The 21,701-nt window shown below is 47.0% G+C and overlaps 1 protein-coding gene across 4 annotated transcripts; it reads right to left on the bottom strand.

Moving 5' to 3' along the window:
* Positions 1–9,284: 9,284 nt before the first annotated feature.
* LOC123127510 (transcription termination factor MTEF1, chloroplastic) lies at positions 9,285–21,454 on the bottom strand. Of its 4 annotated transcripts, none has more exons than XR_006462559.1 (3): positions 20,542–21,454; positions 19,479–19,522; positions 9,285–9,562 (listed from the first exon to the last, which is right to left on the bottom strand). XR_006462559.1 is itself a non-coding variant. In XM_044547239.1 (2 exons), the coding sequence occupies exon 1, from the start codon at positions 21,401–21,403 to the stop codon at positions 20,561–20,563; it is 843 nt and encodes a 280-aa protein (XP_044403174.1). In that variant the 5' UTR covers positions 21,404–21,454; the 3' UTR covers positions 20,050–20,438; positions 20,542–20,560. The 4 variants fall into 4 exon arrangements, 1 of the variants encoding a protein (XP_044403174.1); XR_006462558.1 differs by having other exon boundaries at positions 9,285–9,568; XR_006462560.1 differs by lacking the exon at positions 9,285–9,562 and adding an exon at positions 17,772–18,305.
* Positions 21,455–21,701: the final 247 nt, after the last annotated feature.

The following is a 21,701-nucleotide window of genomic DNA, read 5'->3' on the forward strand; positions in this document are numbered from 1 at the left end:
GGTCACTAGGTTTACATTTTCGGTCCGACCGAGTTTGTTGATTCGGTCCCACCGAGATTGGAAAACTGTGTGTAACGGTTGGATTTTGTGTGGAGGCTATATATACCCCTCCACCTCCTCTTCATTCGATGAGAGAGCCATCAGAACACACACACCATTCCAACTCATATGTTCTGAGAGAGAACCACCTACTCATGTGTTGAGACCAAGATATTCCATTCCTACCATATGAATCTTGATCTCTAGCCTTCCCAAGTTGCTTTCCACTCAAATCTTCTTTCCACTAAATCCAAATCCTATGAGAGAGAGTTGAGTGTTGAGGAGACTATCATTTGAAGCACAAGAGCAAGGAGTTCATTACCTACACACCATTTGTTACTTCTTGGAGAGTGGTGTCTCCTAGATTGGCTAGGTGTCACTTGGGAGCCTCCGACAAGATTGTGGAGTTGAACCAAGGAGTTTGTAAGGCAAGGACATCGCCTACTTCGTGAAGATCTACCGCTAGTGAGGCAAGTCCTGTGTGGGCGATGGCCATGGTGGGATAGACAAGGTTGCTGCTTCGTGGACCCTTTGTGGGTGGTTGCTTCTTCGTGGACCCTTCGTGGGTGGAGCCCTGTGTGGACTCACGCAACCGTTACCCTTGGGTGGAGCCCTGTGTGGACTCGCGCAACCGTTACCCTTCGTGGGTTGAAGTCTCCATCAACGTGGATGTAGGATAGCACCACCTATCCGAACCACGGGAAAAACATCCGTGTCTCCAATTGCGTTTGAATTCTCCAAACCCTTCCCTTTACATTCTTGCAAGTTGCATGCTTTACTTTCCGCTGCCTATATACTCTTTGCATGCTTGCTTGAATCATGTGATGATTGCTTGACTTGTCCTAAGTTAGCTAAAATCTGCCAAGAACTAAAATTGGGAAAAGGTTAAGTTTTTATTTGGTCAAGTAGTCTAATCACCCCCCCCTCTAGACATACTTTCGATCCTACACTCTCCTACTTTGGAAGATCAGATTCGTGAGGCTCAACTTCTTGATGCTATGGTGAAGAAGGTGAAGATTGGGATTGCCAAGAGCCAACCTAAGTACAAGTGCTATCGTCTTGATGACAAGGATACTCTATTCATCGAGGATCGCATTGTTGTTCCTAAGGGTGACCTTCATAAAGTCATTATGAACGAAGCTCACAATTCACTCCTCCCTATTCACCCTGGGAGTACAAAGATGTACCATGACCTCAAGCAGTCGTATTGGTGGACTCGAATGAAGCGCGAGATTGCTCAGTTCATGAATGAATGTGATGTCTACAGGAGAGTGAAAGCAGAACACCAACGGCCAGCTGGTCTCCTCCAACCTCTTGCCATTCCAGAATGGAAGTTTGACCATATTGAGATGGACTTCGTGACTGGATTTCCCAAGTCCAAGCGTGGCAATGATGCTATCTTCGTTGTCATCAACAAGCTCACCAAAGTGGCTCATTTTCTTCCTATCAAAGAATCTATCACAACAGCTCAATTGGCAGAGCTATATACCTCTACGATTGTCTCTCTACATGGCATTCCGCAGTTGATATGTTCATATCATGGAAGCATCTTTACATCCAGTTCTGGGATTCTTTTCAGAAGGCCATGGGCACCAACATTCGCTTCAGCACAGCTTTTCATCCTCAAACAAGTGGCCACGTCGAGCGAGTTAATCAAATTCTTGAAGATATGCTCAGGGCTTGTGTCATTTCTTCCGGTATGAATTGGGAAGATTGCCTTCCATGTGCCGAGTTCTCCTACAACAACAGCTTCCAACGGAGTTCGGGCAAGGCCCCATTCGAGATTCTCTATGGCAGAAAGTGTCGTACTCCTCTTAACTGGTCAGAGACTGGTGAACGCCAACTTCTTGGCAATGACTTGATCACAGAGGCTAAAGAAATGTGCAAAGTCATTCGTGAAAATGTCAAAGCCGCGCAATCGCGCCAGAAGAGTTACTATGATAGCAAGCATCGTGACTTGGCTTTCGAGATCGGAGACCATGTCTACCTCCGCGTCTCTCCAATGAAAGGTACTTGTCGTTTCGGTATCAAAGGGAAGTTTGCCCCTAGATACGTGGGTCCTTTCAAGATCATTGGTAAAAGAGGCGATCTCGCCTATCAACTTGAGCTTCCATCCAACTTTGCAAATGTGCACGACGTATTTCACGTGTCGCAGCTTCGCAAGTGTTTCAAGACTCCTGACCGCACCATCAACTTCGAAGATATTGATCTCCAAGAAGACCTGTCTTATCATGAGCACCCCGTTGCTATTCTTGAAGAAACTGAGCGCAAGACTCGCAACAAGTCTATCAAATTCCTGAAAGTGAAGTGGTCACATCATTCCGACCGTGAAGCCACCTGGGAACGTGAGGACCACCTCTGTTCCGCATACCCGGAGTTTTTCTAGTCCTAGATCTCGGGACGAGATCCTTTCGTAGTGGTGGAGTGTTGTAACGCCCATATGTAACCTGCCATATTCGTATTCCAATCTTGCCATTTCCGGCACTAAGTTATGAGATTCCTCATTGTTGGGTTTTGTCTTCGTGTTGCTTTTGTCTTTGTCATGCATCTCATATCATGTCATCATGTGCATCGCATTTGCATACGTGTTCGTCTCATGCATCCGAGCATTTTCCCCGTTGTCCGTTTTGCATTCCGGCGCTCCTATGTACTCTGGTGTCCCCTTTTACATTTTTTTCGTGTGCGGGTGTTAAACGTTCTCGGATTGGACCGAACTTGTCACGCGGCCTTGGTTTACTACCGGTAGACCGCCTGTCAAGTTTCGTGGCATTTGGACTTCGTTTGATACTCCAACGGTTAACCGAGGAACCGAGAAGGCCTCGTGTGTGTTGCAGCCCAACACCTCTCCAAAGTGGCCCAAAGCCCAGCCAAACCCCCTCCATCATCTCGGTCATTCAATCACGATCGCGTGGCCAAAAACCATGCTCAATTTGGAGCCTCCTAGCTCCCTCTACCTATAAATATAGACCCCCCCTCCGAAATTTCGGGCAAAACCCTAGTCTCCTTCCACCTCCCGCCGCCGGACGCGTCCGTTTCGGGCCGGACGTGTCCGACCCACGCCGCCGCCGCCACGTGGCACCTCCCCATTCGCCGCCACGCCGCCCCATATCGCCGGCCCGCCAGGCCCAGGGCAGGCCCCCCCGGGCCCCCCCGCGCGCCCCGCCGCCCGCTTCACTCCGCCGCCCGTGCCTCCCCGTGTCGCCTTCGCCGCCGCCTCGCCTTCTTCGTCGGCCGCCGCGCCACCGCACCGTCTCGCGTCCCGCGCGCGCCTCCCCTCCGTCCATCGCCGTCCGGCGAGCTCCCGGGCCGGATCCCGTCTTCTCCGGTGTTCCCCAAGCTCCGGCCGGCCTCATCCTCGATGTTGGCGTCTTCTCCGGCATGGACTCCGGTGAGAACGGCGACGAACCTCGGGAGGCGTGCAGATCCAAATCCGATTAGGGTTGACTTTTGCCCTAGTTTACAGTAATTTTTGCATACTTCATCGCATCATAACTCATCATCCGTGGCTCCGTTTTGGGCGTGTAGTATATCAAATTGTTTGTCTCGATGAGTACTTCATTTCATTCCATTGCACCATGTTCATTTGAGCTCATCTTGATGCCCTAAATGTTGTTGCAAGAGTGCTATGCAATGTTAGTTTCCGTTTCTTAGCAGAGATTGGACATTTGTCATTTTTACCATGTTTAATGTGTGCCACCTATGATTTTGAGCCCTACATGTGTTTTGAAGTATGTCATGCCATCTTTACAGGGGTGTATGCCATGTATTTTTGTGATCTTTGTGGTGACTAGCACAAGCATGCAAAGTAGCTCTCGTCATGTTGCTGATTTCAGGGACTTAGAAATCTTCCAAGTCATTTCCCTGATTATATTTTTATGCCATGTATTCTTGTTGCTAGAGAGTGATCCATGACACTTTTGAGCATGCTCAGTAAGGATGTTTTGGAGATATTGTTATTCTCTATTCATCCATGTCTTTGTTTGCAATTATGGAGCATCCTAGCATGACTCAATCGAGCTCTACTTTTGCTATAAAATATTCCTGGCAGATTGTTTACATGTTATGCAATTTTGCCGAGGTTGTTGTAGTTGATCCTTGCATGCTATGAGGTTGTTCTTGCCATGCTTAACTTCTATGCCATGTATACTTGCTAGGTGTATGCTTAGTTTGTCATGCAATGCCTTGTGGTGAGTGCATCGAGCTCGCAAACATGCCTACGTGAATCTGTTTTGCCATGTTTCAGTTTTCTTCTAAGTCTGAATCTGTTAACGAAAATTGCTATGTTCACATGGTTGCCATTGTATTTTCTGATCCATCTTGGTTTATGGTCAGTAAGGGACTTTTGTTGTATGCTTTGAATAGCTTCATGCCATGCCTTGCTTTGCCATGATATGTTCCTGTAGCATGTTGTTATCGTGCTCTAAACATTGCTTCCTGATGTTAAATTCCTGACATGTTATTTTCACTAAGTCTGTAACCTGTTATCTTTTGCACTTTTACCATGCTTGTTTGAACCTGCTATTGTGTGAATTAGCTGTAGCTCAGTGTTCATCTTTTGTCAAGCATCTTGAGTGGATCCCTGCCATTTGATTTGTTGTTATGTTAGAGTGCAGTAGCTTGTTGTTCTGGATGCATTTAGATGGCCTCGTGTTGTTAATCACAGTTTTGTGCCATTATTGTTTTGCTTGCCATTTGCAAACCATGCATCCGATTCTGGTGATCTTCGTATCCATTTTTACCGAAATCAACTCATCTTTCTAGCGGCACTCTTGATTTTCCAAGTTGAGGCCTGATTCAATCTTTCCTTTCCGAAGCACGCATATGCATTGCATATCACATCCCGCATATCATGCCATGTTTTGCATCATGTTGCTTGCGCATTGCACCATGGTTGATCGTGGTTCCCTTTGCTTGTGTTCTTGCTTTGGGTAGAGCCGGGAGACGAGTACGTGAACGAGGAGCCCGTTGAGTACGCTTACGAGGATCAAGCTAACGTCAACTCGGAGAACTTTGCAAGCAGGATGACCATACCCTCGAAATCACTTCTATCTTTGTTTGCTAGATGCTCGCTCCTTTGCTATACCTATGCTACGATACCTACCACTTTCTTATCATGCCTCCCATATTGCCATGTCAAACCTCTAACCCACCTTGTCCTAGCAAACCATTGTTTGGCTATGTTACCGATTTGCTCAGCCCCTCTTATAGCATTGCTAGTTGCAGGTGAAGATTGGAGATTGTTCCTTGTTGGAACATGTTTATTGTTGGGATATCACTATTATATCTTGTTTACCTTAATGCATATATATACTTGGTAAAGGGTGGAAGGCTCAGCCTTATGCCTGGTGTTTTGTTCCACTCTTGCCACCCTAGTTTCTGTCATACCGGTGTTATGTTCCTTGATTTTGCGTTCCTTGCACGGTTGGGTTATAATGGGAACCCCTTGATAGTTCGCCTTGAATAAAACTCCTCCAGCAAGGCCCAACCTTGGTTTTACCATTTGCCACCTAGCCTTTTTCCCTTGGGTTTCGTAGACTCAAGGGTCATCTTTATTTTAAACCCCCGGGCCAGTGCTCCTCTGAGTGTTGGTCCAACCTAGAGCACCGTGCGGGGCCGTCCCTTGGCAACTTGGGTTATGTTGGCTCCCGTACGCTTAGCTTATCCGATGTACCCTGAGAACGAGATATGTGCAGCTCCTATCGGGATTTGTCGGCACAGCGGGTGGTCTTGCTGGACTTGTTTTACCATTGTTGAGGTGTCTTGTAACCGGGATTCCGAGTCTGATTGGGTTGTCTTGGGAGAAGGAATATCCTTCGTTGACCGTGAGAGCTTGTGATGGGCTAAGTTGGGACACTCCTGCAGGGATTTGAATTTTTGAAAGCCGTGCCCGCGGTTATGGGCAGATAGGAATTTGTTAATGTTCGTTTGTATAAAACCTGAAACTTAACTTAATTAAAATGAATCAATAGCGTGTGTAGCCATGATGGTCTCTTTTCGGCGGAGTCCGGAAGAGAACACGGTCTCGTGTTATGCTTGAACGTAGGTTGTTCTAGGATCACTTCTTGATCATAGATTCTCGAACATGCTTTGCCTTCTCTTCTCGCTCTCATTTGCGTATGTTAGCCACCATATATGCTAGTGCTTGCTGCAGCTCCACCTCATACCTTTTCCCCTACCTATAAGCTTAAATAGTCTTGATCGCGAGGGTGTGAGATTGCTGAGTCCCCATGACTCACAGATTACTTCCAAAACCAGATGCAGGGACCGATGATACCATTCTAGAAGATGCGACTGAGCTCAAGTGGGAGTTCGATGAGGACTCACGATGTTACTACGTTTCCTTTCCAGACGATCAGTAGTGGAGCCCAATTGGGGCGATCGGGGACATTATGCATTTGGGGTTGTCTTATTTTGGTTCCGTAGTCGGACCTTGATTGTATCTGGGTGATTGTAATGATATATTTATGCTATTGTGTGACGTGGCGATTGTAAGCCAACTATGTACCTCTTTTCTTATTCAGTACATGGGATGTGTAAAGATTACCCCTCTTGCGACATTGCCTTCAATGCGGTTATGCCTCTAAGTCGTGCTCTGACACATGGGAGATATAGCCGCATCGAGGGTGTTACATAACACCACCTCAAAAGCTAAGGGAGAATGGATTGAACTTTGAAATGCAAGATGAAGAATACTTGAGCTCCTCTGAAAAGAATCTCGATGAACACTTCGAGAAGGAATTAAATCCTTGATGAACCATCATGTAGAGCCTCCATAAAGAACTCCCGTAATAAAAGGATGGTAACAAGAAAAAGAAGTTGAAAACACAAGGTGATTCCTTGCAATGATTTAGATGAATCTTCGCCATGATATAACCGAGAAAAACTTGGAACTCCGGAAAGAAAGATGAACAAATGAACTCAAGAATTTTGATGAACCTCCGGAATACGGAATTAATCATTTGGGTGAAACAAGAATATGAATTATGTTATGCGTATCCTTCACCAGTTTAAATTGATGACAAGCAACCGATTTGGCATACTACTTATTCTCGTAAAAAAGGATAGACATAGCGCAAACTTGAGAAAGGTCTTCAACGAACCACCGGTAGGAATGGAAGAACGAATGAATCTGTATGATAACGAAGGAAGAGGAACTCTTGAATGAACCACCGTAAGAATTGAACAAGAAAGTAGAAAAATCAAAATTCACCGGGAAGAATTGGAAAATGAATGAAGATACTTGCTAGGATTTAGATACATGAGAACGAAGAGATCATGAACTGATTAGAGGATATTTGAACGATGCACCGGTAAGATTTGGAGAACGGGAGCTAAAAGCTGGAATGAATAATTCTGAAGATGATGGGCTATGGAATCTAAAAGACTCTTGAATTGCTCCGTATGAGTGAAAAGAAATTCTCACAATCGAAATAATTATGAGAGGATGGCAGCAAGCTTGAACTATGCATCTCTAAGAGAACGGATAAGATTTGGAGGAAAAACTCTTCTTCGGTCTTCAAGTGTTGAGAATGACGATGAGAAACACCACCATGAATTGATGAGACACTCCGTAATGAAGAATGGAAAGGTTGAACCAACGACGAAAAGAATGTGAAAGATCTTGGAGAAGGCATTTGACCGATGATAACTCATTCTCACGTCAAACTTGGAAAAGAATTTGAGAGTAACTCCGGGAAGATTAGAAGAGTCAGGTAAGATCCTGGGAAAAGACCTGTGGGTTAGGACCCACTCAAAAGATACACCGTTGAACGATTTTAAAAGAGAGATTGCACCGGTTGAGTTAAATGGCTTGAATAAGGTAAGACCTCGAAATAGCTTGAAAGGATTACGAATAGAAACTTGAATCTTCTAGGATATCTTCAGCACTCCGGATAAACATGAATAACAAGAGGTGGATGATTAAGAAGTGCACCGGCATGAGAAAACATTTAAAACGAGGAAAGTAATATGATCAACAAAGTTTGAATTGAATCCACCAGAGAAGAAAAAGAATGAAGAATTATAGACTCGAAGCTTCCTTAGTATCTTCCTGAGAATCACCGAATAAGAACATTGAAGCAAAAGAATGAAGAGACTTTGTGTGAATAAAATGGATAGTTGATTTGAATATCTCTGAGTACTTGAAAAAAGGTGGGAGGGCGGGAAAACAAAAAAACTTGGGGACGGATGAAACAAACACCGTTGAGAAAACTTAGAGTTGATCTTGCGGATGTTGAAAATGATCGGATCCACTAGAACAGAAGCACATCGGTTGGAAAAGAATTGGTATGATAATCTCGATAAACAAGAAGGATTAGAATCCACATAGAAATATGAGGACATCGCTTAAGGAAGGTATGGAATCAACACTTAACTTCGAAGCAACTCGAATACCACAACTGAAAACAAAACAAAGGATTGGCTTGCAAAATAAGCCGGAAACAAACATATGATAGATCCCATATCATATCTTGTGTCTGTTGGAAAGATTATTCTAGGAGCTACTTGAATTCCCACTTATAAACTCCCGAAACTTTCTAGTTATCCAATCAGGTGTTGGGGATACAGGAGAAGCATAATATCTCACCCAAACTAACAATCCATACATCCAGCTGTATCCATCCTTCAACACATAACCAAGAAACCTTCGGAAATCATGTACATCAACCTTCAAAAAGCATCCGTTATACGAGTTATGGCAATATTCCCGAACTCCCGCCTCAGTACTGGGTGGCGTCGAGGTTATCTCACCAACAACTGCATAAAAGAGATTTTCGATGTCGGCGAAACTCAGGTATTCCAGAACTACAGCGATAAAATTGTGACGACAACACCTCGGAGCTCAACTCCTCGGGACACTGCCACAACCCCTAAATGTCAGGAGGCACCAAGAACAATGTTCTCGTCACAAGACTATCGGAACGATTCCAAGATACCCGCGTGATCCTAAGAAAAAAATCGTGAAATTTGAGGAGAGAAAAGTCAAAACTTCTACGTCAGGAGACCTCACCAGAGCGATGAAGGGACTAAGGAGTAAAAAGAATCCTACTCTCCAATATATATAATCCTAAGACTCAAAACATTTTGTTCTAGACTCAACAACGTCAACGATTCGAAGTAAGGGGCTCCTAAGTCGGGGATGGCTCTGATTACCAACTTGTAACACCCACAATGCGGCTATATCTCCCACGTGTCGGGGCACGACTTAGAGGCATTGCTGCATGGTAGTTTTGTCGCAAGAGGGGTAATCTTCGCACAATCTCATATATTGAATAAGAAAGGGATAAAGAGTCGGCTTACAATCACCACACCGTACATAAATAATCCATACATCATCCAAATTACAATCGAAGGTCCGACTACAGAACCAAAATAAAGAAAGACAACCACAAATGCTAGATCCACGATCATCCCAACGGGGCTCCACTACTGATCATTCAGAAAAGAAACATAGCAACGAAAAGATCTTCATCGAGCTCCCACTTGAGCTCGGTTGCGTCACCTGTACTGGTATCATCGGCACCTGCAACTGTTTGGAAGTATCTGTGAGCCACGAGGACTCAACAATCTCACACCCGCGAGATCAAGACTATTTAAGCTTATGGGTAGGATAGAGTAATGAGGTGGAGCTACAGCAAGCACTAAGCATATATGGTGGCTAACATACGAAAATAAGAGCGAGAAGAGAAGCAACGCGACGGTCGAGAAGCCAGAAGTGATCCTGAAACTACTTACGTTCAATCATAACACAAGACCGTGTTCACTTCCCGGACTCCACCGAGAAAAGACCATCGCGACTACACACGCGGTTGATGCATTTTAATTAAGTCAAGTGTCAAGTTCTCTACAACCGGATATTAACAAATTCCCATCTACCACATAACCGTGGGCACGGCTCTCGAAAGTTTATACCCTGCAAGGGTGTCCCAACTTAGCCCATCACAAGCTCTCACGATCAACGAAGGATATTCCTTCTTTCGAGAAGACCCGATCAGTCTCGAAATCCCGATTACAAGACATTTCGACAATGGTAAAACAAGACCAGCAAAGCCACCCGATATGCTGACAATCCCGATAGAAGTCGCACATATCTCGTTCTCAGGGCAACACCAGATGAGACAAGCTACGAGTAAAACCAGACCTCGAGTTTCCCCGAGATGGCCCCGCAGGCGGCTCGGTTTGGACCAACACTTAGAGAAGCACTGGCCCGGGGGTGTTAAAATAAAGATGACCCTCGGGTTGGCCAACCCAAGGGAAGGGTAATAGGTGGTTAGGAAAATGTAAAACCAAGGTTGGGCCTTGTTGCAGGAGTTTTATTCAAAGCGAACTGTCAAGGGGTTACCATAACACCCAACCGCGTAAGAAATGCAAAATCAAGGAACATAACACCGGTATGACGGAAACTAGGGCGGCAAGAGTGGAACAAAACACCAGGCATAAGGCCGAGCCTTCCACCCTTTACCAAGTATATAGATGCATTAATTAAATAAGAGATATTACAACATATTTATGTCCCAACATGGAACAAACTTCAGCTTCACCTGCAACTAACAACGCTATAAGAGGGGCTGAGCAAAAGCGGTAACATAACCAAACAATGATTTGCTAGGAAGGTGGGTTAGAGGCTTGACATGGCAATATGGGAGGCATGATATAACAAGTGGTAGGTAGCGCGACATAGTGATAGAACGAACAACTAGCAAGCAAAAATAGAAGTGATTTCGAGGGTATGGTCATCTTGCCTGAGATCCCGCAAGGAAGAAGAACGAGTCCATGAAGAAGACAAACGGACGAAGTCGAATGATTCCTCACAAACACGACGTTATCGGAACTAATCCAAAGAAGCAACATCGGAAAGAAGCAAACAATATAGTAAACAACCATCACATAAGCATGGCATGATGCACAACCAAGTATGATGCATGTCCAATTGAATGAAGCATGGCATGGCAAAGTGCACAAACAATACTACAAATTAAGTGGAGCTCAATATGCAATGAGTTGCATATTGACGAAACACCACAACAATTATTTAGTTCTCCCTCGTTTAAGTACTCAACAAAATTAAATGTTGGTTAGCATGGCAAGGGGTGAAACATAATAAAACTATACTATCTAAGCAATTTAAATGAGGCCGGAACAACAAGCAACAAGTCCGGAAAAATCCTCATGTGCAATTTATGGATTTGGTACTGTTCTGCCTAAACCATATTTTAGAGTTGTTAAACATGCAGGATGAGTGCACCATGTTAAACTAGGCATTTTTCTACCCCATTTACAAATAAAGTTTATTTAAAATGGAGCTACGGTTATTTAGTTATGAATTAAATCATTTTAGCAAGTTATTTAAGCAAATTTAAACAAACAGCATTTTAAACATTTTAAACATGGATGAAAGTGACATGTTATGAAACTAGATGAATTTATAAGCATTTTTCATGTTTACAACATTTTAATCCGAAGAACGGTTAGTGAGTTATTATATGCATGAACTCTAGGGACTTTTTTGTAAAACGGCGTCCTCTGGAATAATTAGGAAATTCGCAGACGTGAACAAAACTAAACAGGCCGAAACTTGAACTGGCCCAACAGGTGGAAAAAAGGAGGGGCGCTGGAGCTGGCCTCACCATGGGCCTTCGCCCGTTCGGTGCAGGAGCTGGCTGGAGTTTTGAAGCCCACGCAACTGATGTGTGCACGGCTTGGTGCGGTTTGGTCAACGCGAGGCGGCAGCGCTCGCTCGAGGAGTAGAGGAACAGGGGCACGGCGATGACGCTCCAGCTTGGCTCAGGCGGCAGGGAGCGGAGTGGTGGCAAGCTGGGGAGGTCCATGGAGGCGTGGCGGGGCTGACGGAGGCTGGCCGGACCTGGCCGTTCCGAGGTCAGGCGGAGGAGCTTGCCTCCTGCAGGAGCAAGGCAACGGCGACGCTGCTCCTGCGGCTTGGACGGGCGGCCTGCGGCAGTTTGCGGGAGACGACGACGGGGAGGCGCAGAGGACGCGAGGAGGTCGCACGGTAGGCCGGCGAGGCACGGGAACTTGGCGCGGCAGCGGCGAAGGCGAGGGCAACCGGATCCCGGGGCGGAGGAAGCAGAGGACGAAGGCGGAATTGGCGCGAGGTCCTGGCGACGGGGCGTGATGCAGGGAAGGCAAACGAGGTGGACTTGGTGGCGACAGCGCTTCGGGCGAACTCCGTTTGTTCCATGGCAGAGAAGAAAAAGAACGAGAGAGAGAGAGATCGAGATGTGAGAGGAGGAGAAAGGCAAAACGGGAGGAAGGAAGGGAGAGGGAGACAACGAGGGGTCCTGATGGCTGCTGCTGCACGCCAGCAACGGCTGGCGCCTGGCGATGGTCGGACATGGCGGTGGGGCGGCCATGGGAGGATCTTGGCGGCACGGGGCTTCGCGGCTGCGCTCCGGTGGTGGTTGGCGTGAGGAGCATCGGGGAGCTTGGGCGCTGGTGCGGGAGTAGAGGTGCTCGGTGGGGATTGGTCGGCTGGGGAAAACGAGGAAGGAAGAAGGCGCAAGTTGGTGGGTTTTGGATCAGGAGGAGATTGGTGGGATGGGGATCGAGGGGAGACGACTGGCCTGTGGGTGACTACGAGATGGATCTGGTAAGATCACGAGGTGGAAGGAGAGACCCGGTGGAGTGGCGGCGCGGATTGGACAGGGGTGGATCCCTAGAAATTAGGTTTTGGTCTGATTTGGAAAGAGGTGGACTATTTATAGGGACAAAAAGAAGTAGGTTTGGACCCTCCGATCGAAATTGGACGGTCGAGAATAAATAGGTTTGGAAGTCCAATTAAGAAAAAAAGAGATGTTTTATAGATGTTTGGGGATGATCCAGACACAACGGTAGCGACAGTCCGGGGCGGGTTCGAGACAGCTTTCAGACGCGCGAGGGGGTCGATGCACTGTGCAAAGAGGGTTTGACGGACAAGGTCAAGTGTGTGGTTGGACTGAGAAGAAAGAGGAGGAAAGCAACCCGGCAACCGTTTCCGGAGACCGGAAACGTCCGATGTTTGACCGACTATAATGCCGCTATAGTTATCCGTTGGGGCATCAAACGGTCTCCGAATGCAATGAAATCTGGCAAGCGGTCTACTGACAATCTAACAACACTGCATGCCAACTTTCATCCCATTCCGAGAATATTTTCTGGCCAGTTATAAAATAATATTTCGGACGTCGGCGGGCGCATGCAAGTGTCTGGGCTCAGAACGGACAAGGGACGAAACTGGGGAACCGGACGGATGCAAGTTTCGAAAAACATGATGATGCAATACACATGATGACATGGCAAGATGCAACACACAAGCAAATGACAAGGCAACAACAGCGAATAACTAGCAGACACCTGGCGCAACGGTCTCGGGGCGTTACAATTATTGACTCTAGTGCAAGTGGGAGTCTGTAAGAAATATGCCCTAGAGGCAATAATGAATGTTATCATTTATTTTCATGTTCGTGATTATGTTTATATTCCATGCTATAACTTCAATGGTCCTTGAGTTCGTATATCCATGAAGTCTAAGAGAAAAATTCATATGCACATGTGGAATAATAAATAAATGGTAAAATGTATTCTCAGTCATTCATCTAAGACTAGCTCAAGTGTTGCATCATGATTATGTTTTCCTGATTATAGGCATGTCTATACCGGTAACTTTGTGGATACAATCTTAGAAGAACACTTGTGTTGACTCGACCCAATTGATTGTTATGCTATGAGATACATTTATCACAAGTTGATGGTAAATAACACATGGAAAGTTAACGTTTGCATAATTTCTTAGATCATGAGAGTATCAAGTTTTTTCATGCTTGCTTCATGAAGTTTAGGGTTCGTTAAACGTCATCGTAACAGGGTGGCTATTACGGCGGCTTACAGTTTCATGGAAAAGTATGACAAGGGACTAGATAGCTCAAAACTGGGATTTGCTTCTCCAATGATAGAGATATTCTTTGGGACCTCTTAGTGCTAATGTATCCATCATCGTCTGGCTAGACACGGTGTGATTTGATCACAGGGATGCCAGAACATGGGAGAAAAAGATCAAAATTGGTAACGAGGAAACTGGCATAGTGAACATGTTGTTGATTCACCGGGATGCCAATAAATCTCACCTCAAATTTTTGTAACATATCGGGAAGCAACAAGAATATCATTCAGTAACTACATATTCACTCGAATATTTATTCTTGTGGGTACATGAGTCAATATGGATGTTTACGGTTCCGCTATTGATCATTGAACGGAAGGGGTTCAGATCATGTCCATGCTTCACTGAAACTACAGGGTCACACACTTAAGGGTCATCTATATGCCAAATATTAGACACAGAGTTCAAGAGAAAGTCACCGAAGAAGTTTCGAAGACACTAAAAATGTTTCAGAGATAAAATCAAAAGTGTTTGGGAGAAACCAAAAATTGTTTCATGAAAACCATCATACCTGAAATGTTTTGGTCAATGTTTGGCTGGAGGGTGCCGGAAATGCTTAGGCACTGCCCGAAAGTTTCTGGAGGGAACGCACGCAAAAAAGCATCTTGTCCCGGCGTGGATGAACACCCCACGAATCGTGGGAGTACTTTATGGGAAACCCCCCTTTTTGGTGGCTTTTGGTTGGGTGGGAAAGCCACCCCTTGGGGCTTTATCCCACATTTGGTGGAGCATGTTTGGGAGTTTTATCCGACTTTTGGTGGGTTGCTTTTTGGCCTCCCTTCACCCCTTGTTCACAGTATAGATAGAGATGGAGAGGGCTCTCCATTTCATCCAAGTTTCTCACCACAAACGCATGCAATGATTTGCCTTCCTTTTTCTCCCTTCATGAAATAGTTCTGTACTGCCGCAAGACTGTCTAGTCTCCTATAGGAATTAGTTCTGGACGGTGATGCCCTACGGGATAGGTGACACCGGATGTGTGCAACCCAATAGAAAGATCGTGTGTTCGACCTTCTGTTCAAGGGACTGTTCGAGGCCTTTTCGGAGGACTGTCCAAGGAGCAGTCTAGAGCCCTGTTCGTGGGACCGTTCGAGGGAGAAAATCCTCGCGGTTAGGAGGTTGTAAATTCTTAGTTGTAGGGATTTGTACCGATGATTTTCACCAACTCTACTTCCACTGCGCTACAAGTTGGTAACGATCAAATCAAACCTTGTAAATCTTCGTAGTGGTCCTGGGTTCGTACGTAGGATGGGATTTTTTTTCCAGCTACATTACCCTATAGACGGAGCTTACTACCTCCACAATAGAAAGACAGGGTGAATCACAAAGCGTGTGTGGAACGTCGTCTAGCTGTGTCTTTTTTATACATAAATTTTCATTTTTAGCATAAACTGTTTCCAAGTTTTAGCGTCAATATTTCAGCTCGATCTAGAATAACTTGGTGAACAAAGGAAACTTTCCATGTTCCCATAATGATTTGCTATTTTTAGCGTCAATGTTTTAGCTCGATCTAGAATAACTTGGTGAATAAAGGAAACTTTCCATGTTCCCATAATGGTTTGCTATTTCATGCGTTAAAAACTTGAACACCCTGTGATAACAAAGAGGTCGGAACAAACGTATCCCTTTGCTCGTCGGACTGGGGGGAGACACCCCGCATAGTGGACCTCCCAGCAGTCCGCACAGAGGCTGCATCATAAGTTCCCTCTCTCTGTTCGGACCCAGGGGCTGCTTCATCCTTACCGACCCCTGAGCATCAGGCTGCATCAAACTTAAGAGCATCTACAGCCATTCGGCCCCTCAGGATATTAAAAAAGAACCATCTGGGGGCGAACTGGCGCATGCTTAACGCATGGGGCGATTGCATTCCCAGTCGACGCCCCGGACCAACGCGTGGGGGCGATTGCATTTCCAGTCACCACCAAAATCCGTGAAATCGGCGATGTTTCATTTACAAAATTGTACACATTCGGCGATCTGCACAAACTCGACGAAACTTCATTGAAATTTGTAAAAAAACAGATAAACATGCAAACTACGCCTACTACTACGCCAAACTACGCCTAGCCCTACTCGCCGCGGCCACCGCCGCCATCTACATGCCAAGAAGCCTGTAGAAACGGGTGTAGTCGTCGTCGTCGCGCGGTGGGGGGTTGGACGGCCCGGCCTCGTCCTCCTCGTCGCTGTCGAGGACGATGGCGCCACCCTCCTCGCGTCCGCGGCGACGGGCCTAGAGCTCCACGTATTCCCGGCGCTGGCGGAGCACCTGATCGCGGACGTAGTCCTCCCTTGCCCACTTGACGACGGCCGCGTCGTCGAAGGCGGCCATGTCCGCGTGCTCCGGATTCACGGGGAGCAGCCCCGGCTGGGGCTTCGGCCGGACCAGGCGAAGGGAGCGCGGGAAGGGGCGGGCACCCTCGTTGATGACGAGCGCGCCGCTACGGGTGCGGCGCCGGAGCGGCGTCTCCTCCGGCTCTGGGTTGACGGGCCGGAGCGCCGACGAGCCGGAGGAGAGCGAGCCGGAGCCCGACGACGAGGACGTCCCCGGCTCCATGCGCCGCGGCGTCCAGGAGCTGCCACGACGGCGAGAGAAGGATGGCCGCGGCGGGTACTCGAGGCGCGGCGTGTTGCCGGTCTCGATGTGGTCGAGGACGGCCTCGAGGGTGCGGCCGTGCACGCCCCACCATTCGCGCCGCCCGTCGGCGTTGAGGTGTCCGCGGGGGATGATGTCGTTGGTGGAGGCGATCTGATCTTCACGCCGGCGTTCAAAGTACATCGTCCACAGCGTGTGGCTGTCGTCGGCGTACCTCGGCTCGTTCCGCTGCTCCTCCATCAGCGACGAGCGGATGCGGGTGATCTCAGCTCGTCGTGCCGCCCCTTCGGGCACCGGCGGCACCGGGACGTCGGCGGCGCTCAGCTTCCACGACCCCGGCACACACATGTCCGGGGGCGCCGGATACTCGGCCTCGTAGAGGAGGCGCACCTTCGGCTCTTGGAGATGGCGGCGGCCGAAGCCGTTCGCCGCCGCGCCGTTGCCTGAGAACCTCTCAGCCATTTGCTCTTCGACGGGATAGGGGGGTCGGCTTTGCGTAGCGATGTGAGGCGAAGTGTGCAGCTGTGGCGTTCACCGGCGGGGATCGGCTTTTATAGCCACAGCCGGGCGGCGAGAGCCTGCATGCCGAGCGACGCGTGGCAGCAGCTGGCGGGACGCGCGTCGGTGCCACCTTCACTACACCGCCCGTGAGGCATCAATGAAGGCTGACCGACGCGACAGCGCGACAGCCTTGGCATTCATTCTCGCAGGAACCGAGGCGATGAGGACGAAGCGGCGTCTCGCTGACGCAGCGGGCCCATCACCATTCACGCCAAAAACGCGTTCCTCGGCGTCCCGAGGCGTCCCCCAGTGCGCCGGGTTCGGCCTGGGTCCGCCGGCGCCAGTTTCGGCCCAAATTGACGAAAAACAAGCTCCTAGGGACACGACTGGTCTGATTTTCGCCCGCCGGCACCGAAAAAATACCTAAGAAGGGCCTGTTGGGAACGCGGCTCTAAGAACACATACCAATGGTCCCTCCAGGGGGAGTAACCAAATGAAAAGCCGGAGGCGGAATAACTTCTGGTCTGCCCGTACCCCAATAAAAAATAATAGAAAACAATAAGACCTCAGGTTGTGAAAACACCCTTCTACGGTTCTACCAGCCAATGAACGGGCATCCCCTACAGACTGTCCACCACACGTGTACCAACGGCCCCATGGCCCACAACCATACGACGATGGCAACGACGAGGAGTAGGCTCAGCTAGGCGAAAGCCTAAGCTTGGAGAGATTCATTTCCCTCAGACTAGTCACAATGGCAGTAACTTAACTAGTAACATCACACATTTCAATACAAAAATGCTTATGTGGCAACTAATTAATAAAGAAAAAGAGGTTTGTGGTAACTTAGCTAGTTATTGTAACATCACACATTTGAAAACATAATGAGTCTATAGTCTAATAAATAAATTCTTTTATGATACCACTCATATGTTCAAAGGCGGAGCTAGACTTATTCAAGGGTATGCAATGCATACCCAACAATTTTGGCAAAAGGGAATCAGTATATATGTCCATACATACATATATATGCATGATAGCAGTCTTTTCACGTGTAGAACTCAGGAAAAAACGAAATGCATAGCCATCCCGTACCCTCCCGCTTCATTCTTACCCGTCTGGGCCTAAGTATTAGCTTGGGCTGCTATCGGATCAATATACCAGCCCTGCCTCTTGAACTCCTGCTATATCCCAATATCTCGCCTTGTCCTCAACAAGCATGGCGCATGCAGCACACTCCACATCAACAACGCAACATACCGTAATTATGTGAGCTTTTCATCTGGATTTCTTATTTTTGAGAACATAGAATGATCTTTAATATATTGATTGATTTTCTTTCAGAATAATTTTATTAGCTAATTCATTGTAGTCTGTTGCATTCAATCGGATTTAAGCACCAATTTGCATTTGTTCAGTTAACACTTGAGAGAGGAGCTAAATTGACTTGGCAGTTGGCAGTGATATTGGAATTGTAGACTATAGTGTTAAACTATATTTTTCTCATTATTTTCAAAATGCCACTAGACTGTTCGAGATTGTTTCTGGAAAGACAATTTATAGTTCATCATGGACATCGTGAACTTTCATGCCATATTATTATATGATACAAAAAAAATATAGCTTCGCATACCCATGTAAAAAATCCTGGCTCCGCCACTGCATATGTTACTACCCACTATGGAGGTAGTAACATAAACTAGTAATATCGGCAAGTTACTACTCTATGTTACTCCCCACTGTGAGTAGTCTCAATTATCCTTGCATTCATATTTTGTTTTTCTTCTTTTGATTCATTTTCTTTTCGTTTGCATGTTTATTTTCAGTTCGCATAATAAAAGTGAAAGTAGACTTTTAGTTTGCTTTTGTAAGTTTTCAGTATTGGTTGTGGCTAGTGATTGAAAATGGGAAGAACGGATGGAAGCGTGACTTGAGAGAAAGAGCAGAATCAGCGTAAGTAGTATAACATATCCATTTTCACTTTTCTCACAAATATAAATAACATAATATTTTTATTTGGATTGTTGCACCTAAGTCCGCTCCTTATGCTAGTAGAATAACATATAGTTCTATTTTACGTTGCAAGTCTGGTTAGTGTAACTTTGATGCATAGCTTCACATTGATTTTATTTTTTTTTAAGAAAAAGAAGGGAGAGAAAGCAATGTTTTGAAAGAAAACTTGGGTGTAAAAACTTCTGAAGAGAACTAGCATGTGAAGCACTCAACTCAAGAACAGCTTATTTCGATTGACTCGATAATATTTTCGGATAGAATTGTCTAGAGGCATAGAAGTTAATAGTGATTGAGATTCTTGCATGCCAAAATTTGTCTCCCCAAGTGCAAAATGTTGCTTTATCCGCATTACTGACATGTATGCTAAATATTGATTTATGTGTGTTAATGCGTTACCTTGTCTCGCCTCCCAGGAATTTTCAAAAGAGTAGTCCCATCTCCTATGCAAAGCGAAGTCAGATATATAAGCATAAGAGACATTAAGCCTAACAACAAATAACCTTAGTCACAACTAAGCATGGATGATTTGTTCTAACAACAAACCAAGCATGGATTATTATTTTTAACAACAAACTAAGCATGGATTATTATTTCTAACAACAAACATGGATGGGCCATAAAAGAGTAGGTTAACTAACAAACATAATCTAGCATTCCACATTTAGGTTTTCCAATTATGCAATGCCAAAAGTGAACCAAACAACAGTTCAGTTTACATCATCCCATGAAAACACCTACTTCCTTCGATCCAAAACCTAGCTCTTTTAGGAGAGGACAGGGTCTTCAATATGGTGATTGGACCAATAATTTTTGCAAAAAGTGTTTATGTCACGTACAAAAAAATTACATTATAAACTACTCCCTCCGTTCGGAATTACTTGTCTTGGAAATGGATGTATCTAGAACTAAAATATGTCTAGATACATCCATTTCTGCGACAAGTAATTCCGAACGGAAGGAGTACATGTCAGACAAATCTAGAAATATCAGCTGATGTTACAGATGCTGGTAGTTCTACCTTTATAGATGGTCAGACTTAGAAATGTTTGACTAGTAAAATTCTACTCCCTCTGTCCCATAATGTAAGATGTTTTTTGACACTAAACATCGGGACGGAGGGAATAGAAGACTTACATTTTAGATTAGTAGTAGTACATAAAGACAGACAGCTATCACTAAACTCTTCGGGTTGATCACCACTAACCTAAACATAGGTTCCACACCTCCACCATAGAACCAAAACTGCCCACCTCTCAAACAGCTCATGCCTCGGACCCATCCTTCCTCCAAAGATTACCAAATCCATTGCGAGCTATCCTCCAAAGTAACACACCAGCTCAATTTATGTTGAGCTACCTTTGAAGGCATTTGGCACATTAGAGGCTAAAATTCTTAATTGGATTCAAACTCAATGCACCACAATTATCGAAACCAGATGCAGTGCAGCAACCACACATACCCTCCTTCTGAGTGCAGGTTCACATCCTCTGCATATTGCCCGACAGCGTTGCATCTAAGATCCGCTCCTTGAACTCATCATCGCTGCTCTTGAGCATTTCCTTTAGTGACATATCAACGCCCCTCAGCCTCAATGCTTCGTGCCTCGGCATGATCCTCCCCTCCAAGCTGAACGCGAAGTAGTGTGGGAACTCGGTGAGCTCCGCGGCTGGGTCCATGCTCATGCCGTCGGCGAGGAACTTGAGCTTGGGCGTGAGGTTGGTCTCGATACCATAGGAGAGAATGGCGGGGGCGCGGCGAATAATGGTGCAGATGGCGCGGTCTGGGAGCCCCGTGGCTTTGCCAAGGAAGAGGAGCTTGGGGAGGAGTGTGCGGTCGACGGAGAAAGCGAGGAGCAGGGCAGCAGCGAGCGGAAGGGGTCTCCGTCGCAGGGAAACGCGGTGGCGAAGGAAGTAAAGCGCGGGGCGGAGGGTGTCCGGGATGGACGCGGCGAGGAGGCGAGGGGAACGGACCACCGCGGCGCGGAGGAGAGGAGGGGGTAGCGGCGCGGCGGCGGAGAGGAAGCGGAGGGACTCCTCAGGAGGAGAGGTGAGGAGCGACGGGAATGCCGAGAAGACGCGGGAGGCGTCGCCGGCGGAGAGTCCGTGTGAGAGGAGGAGGCGGAGGGAGGCATGGAGAAGCGCGAGCGGCGCGGAGCGGAGCTCAGGATGAAGGGCGAGGAGCGGGAACGGGTCGAGATGGAGCTCGGCCGAGAGGAAGTGGAGCTTGCGGCGGAACTCCATACCGCCGCCTCCGGCGAGGCGGGCGGGCAGGATTTGGGCGGGATGCGGAGGCGGAGGCGGGAGGCGCGTGTGGGCGAGCATCACGGGGCCAGAGTTTGGGTTTCTGGGAGGCGAGTTATCCACTGAGCTGGTGCGTTTCTTTCTATATTACTTTTGAGGTAGGTCCCCACTCCCCAGTGTGTGTGTGTGTTTTGAGGGGCTGCTGTGTTTGCTGGGCGCTGGTCGGCCGGCCCAAATATCGGCTGGCCGGCCCGTAGCCCTCCGATTCACCTTGTAATAGCCGTCAGATTAGAACTTGTCAGCAGCAAAGATGAGCGCTAAGATGGGATTCAAGCATTGGACCGGCCCAAGACACAACCTCGCCCCCGGCTTGGCTTAC

The sequence above is a fragment of the Triticum aestivum genome, chromosome 6A (genome assembly GCF_018294505.1).
Source record: "Triticum aestivum cultivar Chinese Spring chromosome 6A, IWGSC CS RefSeq v2.1, whole genome shotgun sequence".
In the NCBI taxonomy this organism is placed as follows: domain Eukaryota; kingdom Viridiplantae; phylum Streptophyta; class Magnoliopsida; order Poales; family Poaceae; genus Triticum; species Triticum aestivum.

Coding starts and splice junctions, on each gene's coding strand:
- LOC123127510 (XM_044547239.1), bottom strand. CDS start 21,403: ATGCTCGCCCACACGCGCCTCCCGCCTCCGCCTCCGCATCCCGCCCAA.